Below are 15,605 nucleotides of genomic sequence, written 5' to 3'. Positions count from 1 at the left end.
GTCCTGGGCATGGTCAACTGCATGTCTTGTGGGCCCTGGGGTCATCCTTATGACATGTTGTGTTGCCATCCTGCCCTGGTTGTCATGTGGTGACAAGGACCATGTTATTTAGCTATTCTTTGACAAAAAAAACTCTTTCAGCTTGTGTGGATTTCTTCTTCATCTGAAGATGATGTATCTGCTCTGGGTTGTATTCTTCCGCATCTTCTTCTTCAGATACCTCCTCCTCTTCTAAATCACTGTTCTCCTGTTCCTCCTGGACATCTGAAAAAATCTGATCTACGACCTGTTGGGCACTGAAACGTGCCCTCATGGCTTCAGTTTTGTCTGAGTTCAATCAGTAGCACACAATCTCAATTTCTCATTGTGTGTGTGTGTGTGTGTGTCTGGTTTTTGTGGTGTGTAAATGATGTTATAACTGCCGGGTCAAAAATGACCCTGAGACAATTTTTATACCCTGGTGGTGTACAGCTTTCATGGAAATATGAACAAAGACGATGTTTCACTTTTTTCTAATGTTGGGGTCACTCTAGGAAAAGTCAACCAATTTCAAGTTGAAAAAATATAATTTAGGTGGTTTTCTCTGCTATTAAACATAGTGGCGGGTCACTTTTGACTCGTAGACAACACAAGGGTTAAGTCTTGTGTAATTGGTCAGATGTTCTGGGTCCATATTGGTTAAGAGAAGGATCGGGAACCAGAAGGAAGAAGCTCTACCCTCTCTCTTTGCAAGTTACGGGCAAGTCTATGGGCTCAAATGTCCCCTCCCCTTCCTGAAATTCTAAAGTTGCTAACACCTGCAAAATCGTGATTTGTCCAAAGAACCCAAAATAATTCTGGTTAGTTATCTCACGCATCCTGTGGTATCATTTATATTGACGTGGTCTGTCTAGAAGAGATTAGTGAGTGATTGATCAATTCATCTAGCGAAAACGGAGGTAAAAATGAAATGTAACGGCGCAAAAGAGGGGGGAAAAACAACAAAAGAGGGGAAAAACTACAAAAGAGGGGAAAAACTACAAAAGGAAAAACTACAAAAGAGGGGGGAAAAACTACAACCACAGACGGTGCATAAACTAGCATAATGAAGAGTGAGTGAGTGAGTGAGTGAGTGAGTGTGAGTGTGAGTGTGAGTGTGAGTGTGTGTGTGTGTGTGTGTGTGTGTGTGTGTAGCTGCGCGCATCTAACCTTCCCCAGCTGCTTGAGGAAGATGAGATGTCTCTCTTCAAACAGAGCGGGCTCCTGGTTCTCAAAAGTCCCTGGGAACCCAAACCCTCTGGTCCTGTTGGGCACCATGTCACTCTCCACCAGCAACTCATAGTCTGGAACAGGAGACAGGACGGAACACAATCAATCCACGAGACCTTCTGTAAATCAACTAAACAACAATAATAATATGCTACCCAAAATGACCCATCACCTATATTCAGTATAAGTAGTCCACTCGAGAATCGAAACCACACCCCTAATGTTGCCAGCACCATGGTTCAACACGCTGAGCCATTGGAACATCATCAGGTTTTAGTAAAATTACTAGAATGACATCTTTGTCTGTCGGCAGAGCAGTAGAAAGATGAGGGCTACTGACCAGGAGTGAAGAGGCTGTTGAGGTCTCTGATGACAGCTCTGAAGGAAGGTCTGTTGGAGGGCTCATAGTCCATACAGCTGTTGATGAGATTGGCCAGCTCTGTCCACTTCGGAGCAGGCAGCTGGTGGCGGTCCTCATAGAACAGGCATTTCTACAGAGGGAGATAATAAAGATCAGAGCGAGTACACAATGTTGGCATTATATAGTATCCACGATGTCCCTTCTCCTTGCCCTCATAGAACAGGTATTTCTAGCAAGGAAAATACATTGAAGACATGTGTGCCAAAACATGTTGGTTTCAATAATAGATTTGATTCATTATACACATTTTCAGAAGACCACAAACTATGGCCCTCAAAACATAACACAACAGAGGAACGAAACCCTACACAGCTCAAAAGCTTTTCATTTCCTGCCTTTTATTTGACTTCCTGCTTGTGAACTACCTTGATATTTGGGTGTAATTTACAGTGTGCTATACAAACAACGCTACAGAAACAGGAGATAGGCTCCTGCCCTATGGGCCATTCTGGCTCGGACATGGCTTTCAAACTAAATGAACTATTTATTATTGCTGTGATTAATATGAATTGCCCAACAACAACACCTCCCCCAGTCTTTACCTTGGAGCAGTCCAGTGTGCTGAGTGGTTTGTCTCCTCCACTACAGATCTCCCACAGGGTTGTGCCGAAGGCCCACTTATCCGTGGCCAGAGTCAGGTGTCTAGGCACCTCTATACACTCTGGAGGCACCCAGGGGATACGCTCCACCAAGACTAGAGGTTATAAAGAAGAAGGAGGAGGATGAGTTTCCCTGTGACAATGGACTATACAGTAGTCAGCTTTAATCTACCGTTCTTCAGGTGAGGGTTGAGAGGGAGCGAGGAGTGGGTTGAGAATAAATCGGAGAGAGAAGAACTGTATAAGTTCAGGGATATTTATTTTTCTTTCGTTTTTATCATTGCCGCTGCGATAGCCACAGAAATAGCCGACATTACTTAAAGAAAAGCGCTTTGAAAAATGTCTGGAGTTTCTACCTTTGCATGCTTTCTGCATGGTTATACCCCTTTTTTGATTTATTTCCTAGTATCTCCTCTTGGTGGAGGAGAGAGGAGGGGTGGCGAAGAGAGGAGTGTCCTCTAACAACGCAGTATTTGTTTCCTTTTAAATATTTCATACGTGGTGAATACCTTGCGTCAACACCGCCTGAGGAAGACTTGTTTGGTGCTAAATGCCCTGTAAATGCACTGTAAAGAACATGCATAAATTCAGTAAAGTATCATTTCTTAGTAATAACTGATACAAGAGCTGGTGCCCACCATCTTTGGGCAGGACAGTGATGCTTATTCCAGGGTCACTCAGTTTGATGAAGGGAGGGTTCCCAGTCTTCTTGTCCTCCTCTCGGATCAACAGGACGTTCTTGGCACACACGTTTCCATGTATCAGGTTCTTATCCTCCTGTTACACACAGAATATGACAGACTGCAAATAAAAGTAATACCATTACGGTGACACACACACACACACACACACACACACACACACACACACACACACACACACACACACACACACACACACACACACACACACACACACACACACACACACACACACACACACACACACACACACACACACTTTATATGTTGTATTGGACAGAGAGGAGAGAGAAAGTGGGAAAGATAGGAGCGTGCATCACATACAGTAGACCAGGGTTTCCTAAACTCGGTCCTCGGGATCTTAAGGGATGCACGTTTCGATTTTTTGCCCAAGCACTACACAGCTGATTGAAATAGTCAACTAATCATGAAGCTTCACAGTGGACTGTAGGTCAGATTCGAACCCATGTCAACTCTGGTATGGGTGTTGTAGGCAGCGGCACTGACTGCTAGACCACCCAGGTCACATAGCGGACACTGAGCCGAAGCGATTTACAGTGATTGCATACATTTAGTGTGTGTGTGAACCCTGGAGGTTCTTCTAGGAGATGAAGATTAGGGTCTTACTAAGTCATTGTTTGCACCTATGTGGTGTATGTGGCAATGAAACTTCTTAAATGTGTTACTGTATAACTGATTGGATTGGTCGTACCAGGTAATGCATAGCCCAGGCTAGCTGCTTGGCCACCTCTAGCTTCCAGGTGATGTTCACAGAGCTCTTATTCTTCTTCAGGTATGTATCCAGGGAGCCAAGCTTCACATACTCCTGCACCATCATGTCTGAAAAGCAACGGATTATAATTCAACAATCACAGCTGTACTACCGCAGCACAATACAGTGATACGTGCCAAATTGTACAAAAAGGGGACTTCAAACTGCCATAGAACTCCATGTTGCCGCGATAAGGGCAAGCCATTTCCAAGCTTCTAATGGTTAATAAGGACTGTTGGGTAAAAGCATCCAATCTCCATCTCTATCTACCCACAGGGATGCTGGCCCATGTTGACTCCAATGCTTCCCACAGTTGTGTCAAGTTGGTTGGATGGTGGACCATTAACACACACACGGGAAACTGTTGATGGTGGAAAAACCTAGCAGCGTTAAACCTCTCGACTCAAACCGGTGCGCCTGGTACCTACTACCATACACCATTCAAAGGCCCATTCACCCTCTGAATTGCACACATACACAATCCACGTCTCAAATGTCTCAAGGCTTAAAACGCCTTCTTTAACCTGTCTCCTCCCCTTCATCTATACTGATTGAAGTGGAGTTAACAAGTGACATCAATAAGGATATCGATTTCACCTGGTCGGTCAATGTCATGGAAAGAGCACGTGTTCTTAATATTTTGTAGAGTCATGGCCAAAAGTTGAGAGAATGACAAATATTAATTTTCACAAAGTTTGCTGCCTCAATGTCTTTAGATATTTTTGTCAGATGTTACTATGGAATACTGAAGTATAATTACAAGCATTTCATAAGTGTCAAAGGCACTTTTATTGACAATTACATGAAGTTGATGCAGAGACAATATTTGCAGTGTTGACCCTCTTTTTCAAGACCTCTGCAATCCGCCCTGGTATGCAGTCAATTAACTTCTGGGCCACATCCTGACTTATGGCAGCCCATTCTTGCATAATCAATATTTGGAGTTTGTCAGAATTTGTGGGTTTTTGTTTGTCCACCCGCCTCTTGAGGATTGACCACAAGTTCTCAGTGGGATTAAGGTCTGGGGAGTTTCCTGTTTTGTTCCCCGACCCACTTAGTTATCACTTTTGCCTTATGGCAAGGTGCTCCATCATGCTGGAAAAGGCATTGTTCGTCACCAAACTGTTCCTGGATGGTTGGGAGAAGATGCTCTCGGAGGATGTGTTGGTACCATTCTTTATTGATGGCTGTGTTCTTAGGCAAAGTTGTGAGTGAGCCCACTCCCTTGACTGAGAAGCAACCCCACACATGAATGGTCTCAGGATGCTTTACTGATGGCATGACACAGGACTGATTGTAGCGCTCACCTTGTCTTCTCCGGACAAGCTTTTTTCCGGATGTCCCAAACAATCGGAAAGGGGATTCATCAAAGAAAAAGACTTTACCCCAGTCCTCAGCAGTCCAATCCCTGTACCTTTTGCAGAATATCAGTCTGTCCCTGATGTTTTTCCTGGAGAGAAGTGGCTTCTTTGCTGCCCTTCTTGACACTAGGCCATCCTCCAAAAGTCTTCGCCTCGCTGTGCGTGCAGATGCACTCACACCTGCCTGCTGCCATTCCTGAGCAAGCTCTGTACTGGTGGTGCCCCGATCCCGCAGCTGAATCAACTTTAGGAGATGGTCCTGGTGCTTGCTGGACTTTCTTGGGCGCCCTGAAGCCTTCTTCACAACAATTGAACCGCTCTCCTTGAAGTTCTTGATGATCCGATAAATGGTTGATTTAGGTGCAATCTTACTGGCAGCAATATCCTTGCCTGTGAAGCCCTTTTTGTGCAAAGCAATGATGACAGCACGTGTTTCCTTGCAGGTAACCATGGTTGACAAAGGAAGAACAATGATTCCAAGCACCACCCTCCTTTTGAAGATTACAGTCTGTTATTCAAACTCAATCAGCATGACAGAGTGATCTCCAGCCTTGTCCTCGTCAACACTCACACCTGTGTTTTAACGAGAGGGTCACTGACATGATGTCAGCTGGTCCTTTTGTGGCAGGGCTTAAATGCAGTGGAAATGTTTTGGGGGGATTCAGTTAATTTGCATGGCAAAGAGGGACTTTGGAATTAATTGCAATTCATCTGATCACTCTTCATAACATTCTGGAGTATATGAAAATTGCCATCATACAAACTGAGGCAGCAGACTTTGTGAACATTTATATTTGTGTCATTCTCAAAACTTTTGGCCACGACTGTACACTCAGTTTATAGTGCCCTACAGACACTTATTGTACACCTTGTATATGTGGAAGGGTTTATTTTGCCACAGAATGTGGAAAAGGCCATCCTTTCTATCCTTAGGTTTTAAGTATTAATGTCACATGCCCAAGTACAGTGAAATGCCTTTCTTTCAAGCACTAAACCCAACAATGCAGTAATCAATAACAATGTAATACTAAAAATAACATAAGGTAGGTGTTCTTAATGGTTTGTACACACTGTGTATAGAGCAAGGCCTGCTTTATATGCTGTGCCAGCACTTGATGTATTAGCTGCCTGCTCCAGTCATTACATCATAGGATTAACCCAGGGCATCAGTCTATTCAGTAGTCACAGGTCACAGCTACTGTAAGCCTTTTAGTCCAGGCAGACAGTGTGGTGACCAATGCTGGCCCTGATGCTAACCCACAGTGAACACGGACCATGTGGCCAGGGTCATGTTCATTAGGCACCAAATGAAAGAAAACTGAAAAAAAAGGGAGGGACTACCTGGACTTGTCCAATAAAAAATAAAAAAACTTTTTGTGTTCTGTTACGTGCCCTAATGAACATGACCCTGTTGTGTTCAATCCTGCCTCAGCAGGACTCCATTAGAAAAACACCCTTATCCCATCATAATAGACACCTTCACTGATCCTCAGACAGACGACACTGACTGCAGAGACAGACAAAGGTCAACAGTGTTGTAGAGAGGGCAGGGAAGTAGGGAGAGTTCAGGGGCTATGGTTGGGAGGGAGAGGTAGGCTATCAGAGGAAAAGGCGGGAGGAACAGAATGACTGAATTGTGGGATGTCACTTACTTTCCTCCCCGCAGACACACACGCCATAGTTGAGGAGCATGTGCTTATGGGACAGCTGGCTCATCATACTGGCGGCTTCAAAGAACGACTGGTGAGAGACACAATTGAAAATGCAAACATAGCAAATTAACAAATTCCATTTGCAAAACAAAATTTTCCGGTCCCTTTCAACAGTGGTATGAAAAGTACACAATTGTCATACTTGAGTAAAGGTAAAGATTCCTTAATAGAAAATGACTCAAGTAAAAGTCGGCCAGTAAAATACTACTTGAGTAAAAGTCTAAAAGTATTTGGTTTGAAATATATCAAAAGTAAATGGAATTGCTCAAATATACTTAAGTACCAAAATAAAAATTCAAAATAATTTCAAATTACTTAAATTAAGCAAACCAGTCTGCACAATTTTATTTTTTTCTTTAGCCAGGGCCACACTCAGACATAATTTGCTAAATGAAGCATGTGTGTGTTAGTGAGTCCATCAGATCAGAGGCAGTAGGGATGACCTGGGATGTTCTCTTGATAAGTGTGTAAATTGGACAATTTTCCTGTCCAAGTGTAACGAGTACTTTTGCGTGTCAGGGAAAATAAACTGAGTAAAAAGTCCTTTATTTTCTTTAGGAATGTAATGAAGTAAAAGTAGGCAAAAATATTATTAGTAAAGTACAGATACCAAAAAACTACGTACAGTTGAAGTCAGAAGTTTACATACACCATTTAAACTCAGTTTTTCACAATTCCTGACATTTAATCCTAGTAAAAATGTCCTGTCTTAGGCCTCCCGGGTGGCGCAGTGGTTAAGGGCGCCAGCTGTGCCATCAGAGTCCCTGGGTTCGTGCCCAGGCTCTGTCGTTACCGGCCGCGACCGGGAGGTCCGTGGGGCGACACACAATTGGCCTAGTGTCGCCCGGGTTAGGGAGGGCTTGGTCGGTAGGGGTGTCCTTGTCTCATCGCGCACCAGCGATTCCTGTGGCGGGCCGGGCGCAGTGTGCGCTAACCAAGGTGGCCAGGTGCACGGTGTTTCCTCCGACACATTGGTGCGGCTGGCTTCCGGGTTGGATGCGCGCTGTGTTAAGAAGCAGTGCGGCTTGTGGTTGGGTTGTGTATCGGAGGACGCATGATTTTCAACCTTCGTCTCTCCCGAGCCCGTACGGGAGTTGTAGCGATGAGACAAGATAGTTGCTACTACAATAATTGGATACCACGAAATTCAACAACAAAAAAATAAAAAATCCCTGTCTTAGGTCAGTTAGGTCACTTTATTTTAAGAATGTGAAATGTCAGAATAATAGTAGAGAGAATTATTTGTTTCAGCTTTTATTTATTTCATCCCAAACAATTGTTGGAAAAATGACGTGTGTCATGCACAAAGTAGATGTCCTAACCGACTTGCCAAAACTATAGATTGTTAACAAGAAATTTGTGGAGTTGTGTGTTTGTGTATGTAAACTTCCGTGTATGTGTATGTAAACTTCCGACTTCAACTGTAAGTAGTACTTTAAAGTATTTTTTACTTCAGTACTTTACACCACTGCTTTCAAAAATGGATGCAGACTTGTATTCAAGTCAAATCAAGACTAGCTCCTGAACATTACAGCTCTCTTAGGGTCATATCCTAACTTGGATTTGGATTTAAAGAGTTTCACTTTTTCATGCATTGATTTCAATCAAAGACTAAGTTAAGATGAATCTCTTACTGATGTGAGAGTCATTTTCTTAACTAACCTCGGAGTAGTTGCGATGGGCCTTGTCCAGGATCTTGACAATGACGTCCATCTGATGAATCTCTCCATAGTCCCCAAGCTCCTTCCTCACGCCACAGAAGATCTTAGTGAATGTTCCCTGACCCAGACTATCTTTCTGTAACACACAGGGAACACAATCAATTCCCTGGTGCTTAAGTGGCAGGTATGTTACTACCCCCAACCTACCCAATAATCGTCTCTTCAGAAGTATTTTTTGTACGTGTGTGTGTGTGTACAGAACCCAGTGGCCTCTGCTCTCAACCTAATTGACCAGAGCGATTCATTTTTAGTAATGAGTGAGGAGGAATACGGATAGGTAGAAAAATAGTGTTTGAGAGAGGTATCTTACGATGACAAGGTCCTCCTTGCGTATCTTGTGGAACACCATCTGGCTAATGTGTCTGTGGAGGGAGGGGGAGAGCGGTACCTCAGCACCCTGGTTACCCCTGCAGACCAACAGGTTAGACTTGTCTGCAGAAAGATGGGACAGAGATGAAGATGTAGAGTTAGGGGTATATAAAGAGATTGTCTTCGTCTCCCCCGTAACTCCTTAGGTAACCTGTGAATATAGTGTAGAACGCAACTGGTGGGGTACATACATTTTGTTATTGTATGTGAGTCAAGACCGGGAGGGGGACAAGAGGTCAGAGACCGAGCCAAGACCAGAAAAATGCAAGTCCAATTCAAGACTAAATGTCACCAGTCACATTTTGACTTAATGGGTGGGACCGTTTTTACAAAAACGTACGGAAACAGGTCACTGCGCAACAGCGAACAGTAGTTTTCCCACAGTCTAGCTAGCTTTTGTTGTTGGCTAGTTTGCAGCGGTTGCAGCAGGTATCAAAGACGATGTTGTTGCTAATTTGTTAGCTTCTTCCTTTCAAGAATAAGTTCAAAATGATCATCATCTGGTGAGCGGAACTGTGTTTTGTGTTGCAGCACTTGCTGTTAGCCATCTCTTTGAAAATAACTTCTGTGCCTTAACCATTGTTGCATTCAAAGTGGAACCGACAGCATTTTAGCAACATGAAATCTTATTAGAATCGGTTCATATAAATCGCACTTTAGAAAGTATTCAGTATTTAGGGTCGTTGCCCTGATGGAAGGTGAACCTTCTCCCCAGTCCGAGGTCCTGAGTGCTCTGGAGTAGGTTTTCATCAAGGATCTCTCTGTACTTTGCTGCATTCATCCTTTCCTCGATCCGTGTGTCACGTCTCCTTTTGAAGGATAGTGCATTATTTGTTTATTAAACTCCTGTGAGAATATAGATTGAGAGTCAAGTGTGGCTGGAGAGCGAGCCCAAACGTTTCCCCAAATTGCTAACATTGGTCAATGAAATCAAGTAGGACAGTTTATGTTATTGTTATAAACACAAAAACACAGCTATGACCCATTGTTGCTCCTTATCCCCTGACCTCTCACCTTTGGCCTTTGGCGGGCAGCACTTGGTGAACTTGAAGATGTATCCGTCAGAGCGCAGCGCCTCCTTCTGGTAGCAGTGGAGCAGCTCCCTTAGAGAGCTGAAGCTCTTCTTAGCCCCAGAGAGGACGTACTCTCCCTGGTCTGTCTTCACTATCTGGCAGTGCTTAAACTCCACCAGGCTGTCACTCTGCTTCAGAGAGGGGGAACAGGTTAAAGACCGATACACACAGAGACAGACATACACTTTTGACAGTAAGGTTATATAATGTACACATGAGGAGAAAGGCTCATAAGTCTGTTCTGGACTAAACATGAATAGTTCTAGTTTTAAAGTTAGAGCAGTGGGTCAGGGGACTCTGGGGCCACTCAATCCATCAGGTCACACAGCACCAGTATCATGCATTGTACTCACCCCCACTACAAAGGTCAGGAAGTATTTGTTGTAGTCCTTAGGGCTGCTGCGGAGGATGTACAGACCCTTATGATTCCCAGACCGTCGTAGCTTACTGGTCGCAAACTCCACCCTGAGGACAGAGATGGAGAGGACAGATGGGTTCAGTCATGGTTGAGTGTGAGCGTGAGCGTACGCACACACACTTGACTTACGAAACCGGGCCGTGACAGTAGCTCTGAATGGCCTCCAGCAGCTTAGGGGGCGCCGTCTCTTTACACAGGTAGTGGTGGGAGTCTGCTATGAGCCGGTAGTAGCCATCCACCAAGGACACAAAGGACAGAGCCTCGGACAGGGAACGGAACTCCAGCTCCTGTGTAGTAGGGGAGAGAGAGAGCGAGAGAGAGGAGAGAGAGGAGAGAGACAGTTTAAAGAAGATGGAGGAAAAGAGAGGGTTGGGTCAGTACTCTGACATGCTTTTCTACGGAAAAGGCCTCGTTGTTCCTTTGAGCCAGATATGAACCATCAACCTGACAAGGCCGACGTAATTAATCTGGTCAACACTAGGGCTGTTTGTGGTAACCGTATTTACCACCACACTGGGTAGCTGCAGGAACAGGTTTGGAGAGCCCGTGGCATACAGCGTTTGGGCAAAATATCAACTGTCCCGCAACGTGAGGCTTCATGCTCCTCGAACAGTGGTTGATGTGTGGAGTGAAATAACTGGAGTAGCCTACCCAGCATGACTGAAAAAAATACAAATAAACTTTTTTTTTTTTTTTACTGTGGAAAAGCAACCTCCATTCACTCTGTCTCAGTATGTGTAAACCATGTATCTGATGCTGTCTGGACAAAAGGAGCATGTCATACTTTTTTCTGTCCAGACAGCTTCCGACACATGGGCTACATATAGTAAGAGAGGGGCTCTGTTTCGCTCGCTAGTTTCAGCAGAGAGGAAGAGGCAAAGCGAGAGGGTTCCCTCTTGCAAAAATCTTCCCCGAATAAGCCCAATGCGTTTCTATGGGCATACTGTAATATGCACACCTAAGATTGTCGCCTGCACTCCTGCCTTAGGGACGACGACTCACATTGCTAGGGTGGAGACATGCGTATTTCATCATTATATACAGATCTCTGGTTTCAGTCACTTTCGAATTAGAAAGGGAAGTTGGCGGGTGCATAGTGCACTGTTCAGATGCGGACTTCCCCCTAAAGTAAATTGACGTCTTGCCAAAATTCTATAATTACTCCTGTCTAAATAAAATCATTCCAAATACTTTATCAGAGAGCTTGACTTAGCCACAGAGGATCATAATCTTCTTTGAAACAAAATAGCTGTGGGTTGTTTTAAAAATCACAAGCTCCTAGGCCTATGCCTATTTTGGAAGCCCGCAATTTGGGCAGCGCGTGTGGCAATAGGCCTAGCTGATTATTGTGTTTGCGGCTGTCAGTGAAAAGCATCTAAAATGTGTTTAGATAATGTGTCTTGAGTATAATAAAAAAAAATTGAGACAAATATATGGCCTTCCCTCTCCAGAATGCAAGCACTCGGCTCTCCAGAATGCAAGCACTCGGCTCTCCAGAATGTGCTTCGCTCTCTCCCGCCTATTCTTGCACATTCATTGTTTCATTGTGTGAATTGTTTTCCCTTTGATTGTTTATTCAAGGCTGTTGGGTTGACGGTTTCATTATCGCAATGATTAATCGATATTAAATAAAGAGATGATTGTTTGAAGAAATGGCGTCTCTCTCAGTACTGAATTTCCAAGACACCCCCGTAGGCCTAGTAAATTTCCCCGTTAATCCCCGTCCTTTGGTTACATTCATTTATGTTATTGCATGTACTACAGTAATTTACCGTTCTCATTCCCAGAGAGGAAACGTTGAATGCAGAGTTCACCACCTGCTACACTTGTGAGAAACAAGTTTTGGTTAATTTCATAACCATCATTTTAGGTGTTTTGTAAAAAAAAATAATTGCCCTTTGTTTGGAGTGCCCCATGTGAGCAATGAGCATGTGTGTGGTTTCTCTGCGCCTGAGCACGCCAACCTGCTCAGTTGATACATAGTTGCACTTCACTAGCGATAGCTCAAGACAGGTCAGAATGAAAGGGAGGCAAACAGGAGGAGTTTTAATCTGGAGATTTCCTGTTTTTATTTGTCAACTTTAGGCCGATGTATTTGACTTAGTTGACGACGGAAGTTATAGGCCTACTGCTGCATTGTAGGCTCTCTGAGTTTCACGCCCTAATTCCTTTAGCCGCGTATCAATGTGTCCATATGGCAAAGACTGATTGCTCCTGCATTAGTTGAATTTGAACTTTTAGATTTATATCATTTTAATTCAGATTATGATTAACCACGTGACAATAATGTTGAGAAACAATTATATTATTGAAATGAAATTGTTCCACGAAAATTGTTCCACGAATCATAACTGGCACACAGATACAGTAGGTAGAAATGTTAGGAGAAATGGTAAGCTTTCCTAAACTTGAAACTCACGCGCTGCCTATGGTCTTCATTATGACACACAATAACAAAATTAGCGCACACAAGAGGTCCCGTGGGGGGGAAAAAAATGAAAAAGTCCCTCCTATAGAAATCAAATGCCGCCCAAATGATTCGTTCTGGTGCAGGCCCTGGAAAAGTCCAACGGGCGAAAATATGATCACTTGATGATCACAGCGTGTGCAGCCTGAGACAAAGAACAGAGCGCAACTTTTTTGGGCTACTTTCTCAAACGCATCAATAGCCTATAGTTGCACTATGCAGCCCATATACGTTCTGATTTGTAAGACATTCTAAGACATTCACAACTAAAGTCGATAGTCTATAGGACCGGTTTCAAATGATCACTTTTATGCTCAACATAGCCGCTTCGGAATGGGAAAAATATCCTTCACATTTTATCATCTCGCCAACCTCAATTCTATTATTCTTACTATACAATCATAGATTTGGCACGGGACATAAGCATATCATCATGTCTGCTAAATGAACAAGCCTACAGCCTATGAGATGGCGCATAGCAAGATAACATACAGTAGGCCAACTCATATCCTGTTCTTCTGAAACACATTTTCTTTATATTAGGTTTCTTTAGACCTGCCTAAAATAATGAATTTATTGTGATGGTATATATTACATTGATTTATTAGAAAGTTTTCAATATGTAAATGTTCCAAGTGTGCAGATGAGCAGCTTGTATGCATGGAGGCCTGGAGATGCTGAATGTGTTTGTTAGTTAACGGTAAATTACCGTAAATTACCGTAAGATGATAACTGGCTGACAAAATGTAATGACCACCACAGTCCTAGTCAACACCCACAAGGCTGTGTGGCTCAACGGTATTCCAGGGCACATTCTCAGAGAATGCGCAGAACAGCTGGAAGGGATATTCACGGTAATTTTCAACCTCTCCTTGTGCCAGTCTGTAATCCCCATGTTTCAAGATGACCACCATCATTCCTGGTCCCAAGAACTCTTAAGGCTTCATGCCACAATGACTACCGCCCTGCAGAACTCACATCTGTAATCATGAAGTGCTTAAAGAGGCTGATTATGGCACACATCAACACCCTCATCCCAGACACCCTAGAGCCACTCCAATTTGCAACCCCCCCGCAACGGATCAATAGACGACACAATCTCAATTGCACTTCACACGGCCCTAACCCACCTAGAAAAGAGGAACACCTATGTGAGAATGCTGTTCATTGACTACAGCTCAGTGATGAACATTATTGTCCCTTCCAAGCTCGCCACCAAGCTTAGGACACCGGAACACCTCCCTCTGCAACTGGATCCTGGACTTCCTGACGGGCAGATCCCAGGTGGTGAGGGTAGGCAACGTCACCTCCGCCACGCTGACCAAAGAAACTCTTCCACACATACAAGGTGTACAAGTGGCTGTAGGGTAATAAACAGCAAAAAACGTCCTCTCACTGTCAACTGCGTTTATTTTAAGCAAACTTAACATGTGTAAATATGTGTGTGAACATAACAAGATTCAACAACTGAGACAAACTGATCAAGTTCCACAGACATGTGACTAAGAGAGATGGAACAATGTGTCCCTGAACAAAACCAAAAGTAACAGTCATTGCAGCTGGTGTCCACACCAGATACTAAGTACTGCAGTGCATCTCCTCCTCATGGACTGCACCAGATTTGGCCCTAGCCCTCACCCTCTGATCCAACAGGTCCCAGAGGTGCTCAATGGGATTGAGATCTGGGCTCTTCGCTGGCCATGGCAGAACACTGACATTCCTGTCTTGCAGGAAATCACGCACAGAACAAGCAGTATGGCTGGTGGCATTGTCATGCTGGAGGGTCATGTCAGAATAAGCCTACAGGAAGAGTACCACATGAGGGAGGAGGATGTTTTCCCTGTAATGCACAGCGTTGAGATTTCCTGCAATGACAACAAGCTCAGTCCGATGATGCTGTGACACACCGCCCCAGACCATGACAAACCCTCCACCTCCAAATTGATTCCGCTCCAGAGTACAGGCCTCGGTGTAACGCTCATTCCTTCAACGATAAATCCGACCATCACCCCTGGTGAGACAAGACAGTGACTCGTCAGTGAAGAGCACTTTTTGCCAGTCCTGTCTGGTCCAGCGACGGTGGATTTGTGCCCGTAGGCGACGTTGTTGCCGGTGATGTAAGGCAGGTCCTCACCAGACAACAGGCCTACAAGCCCTCAGTCCAGCTTCTCTCAGCCTATTGCGGACAGTCTGAACACTGATGGGGGGATTGTGCTTTCCTGGTGTAACTCGGGCAGTTGTTGTTGCCATCCTGTACCTGACCAGCAGGTGTGATGTTCGGATGTACCGATCCTGTGCAGGTGTTGTTACACGTGGTCTGCCACTGCGAGGACGATCAGCTGTCCTGTCTCTCTGTAGCACTGTCTAAGGGGTCTCACAGTACGGGCATTGCAATTTATTGCTCTGGCCACATCTGCAGTCCTCGTGCCACCTTGCAGCATGCCTAAGGCACATTCACGCAGATGAGCAGGGACCCTGGGCACCTTTCTCTTTAGTGTCCTAAGTTTTCATAACTGTGACCTTAATTGCCTACTGTCTATAAGCTGTTAGTGTCTTAACGACCGTTCCACAGGTGCATGTTCATTAATTGTTCATAACAAACATGGGAAACAGTGTTTAAACCCTTTACAATGAAGATCTGTGAAGTTATTTTTATTTTTACAAATGATATTTTAAGGACAGGGTCCTGAAAAAGGGACATATCTTTTTTAGCTGAGTTTATAAACTGAGTGTACAAATCTTT

At 44.1% G+C, this 15,605-nt stretch overlaps 1 protein-coding gene across 4 annotated transcripts in view; it reads right to left on the bottom strand.

The window, feature by feature from the left end:
• The window catches only part of LOC139408917 (tyrosine-protein kinase JAK2-like), an 81,662-nt gene that overhangs the window by 12,419 nt on the left and 53,638 nt on the right, over nucleotides 1–15,605 (bottom strand). For 2 of the 4 annotated variants that reach the window (XR_011634333.1, XM_071153374.1), the window contains exons 8-18: nucleotides 10,525–10,682; nucleotides 10,331–10,442; nucleotides 9,919–10,108; nucleotides 8,846–8,967; nucleotides 8,477–8,611; nucleotides 6,755–6,842; nucleotides 3,682–3,809; nucleotides 2,907–3,045; nucleotides 2,212–2,363; nucleotides 1,589–1,739; nucleotides 1,189–1,322 (exon numbers count right to left, since the gene is read on the bottom strand). Coding sequence is in view for 2 of the 4 variants with exons in the window: in XM_071153374.1 (XP_071009475.1) it covers nucleotides 1,189–1,322; nucleotides 1,589–1,739; nucleotides 2,212–2,363; nucleotides 2,907–3,045; nucleotides 3,682–3,809; nucleotides 6,755–6,842; nucleotides 8,477–8,611; nucleotides 8,846–8,967; nucleotides 9,919–10,108; nucleotides 10,331–10,442; nucleotides 10,525–10,682 (1,509 nt within the window). In the remaining 2 variants the exon portion in view is untranslated. The remainder of the gene's footprint in view (nucleotides 1–1,188; nucleotides 1,323–1,588; nucleotides 1,740–2,211; nucleotides 2,364–2,906; nucleotides 3,046–3,681; nucleotides 3,810–6,754; nucleotides 6,843–8,476; nucleotides 8,612–8,845; nucleotides 8,968–9,918; nucleotides 10,109–10,330; nucleotides 10,443–10,524; nucleotides 10,683–15,605) is intronic. The other 2 variants (XR_011634334.1, XM_071153375.1) reach the window with 1 other exon arrangement.

The sequence above is a fragment of the Oncorhynchus clarkii genome, chromosome 5 (genome assembly GCF_045791955.1).
Source record: "Oncorhynchus clarkii lewisi isolate Uvic-CL-2024 chromosome 5, UVic_Ocla_1.0, whole genome shotgun sequence".
In the NCBI taxonomy this organism is placed as follows: Eukaryota; Metazoa; Chordata; class Actinopteri; order Salmoniformes; family Salmonidae; genus Oncorhynchus; species Oncorhynchus clarkii.
This window is presented reverse-complemented; position numbering and strand designations above follow the sequence as displayed.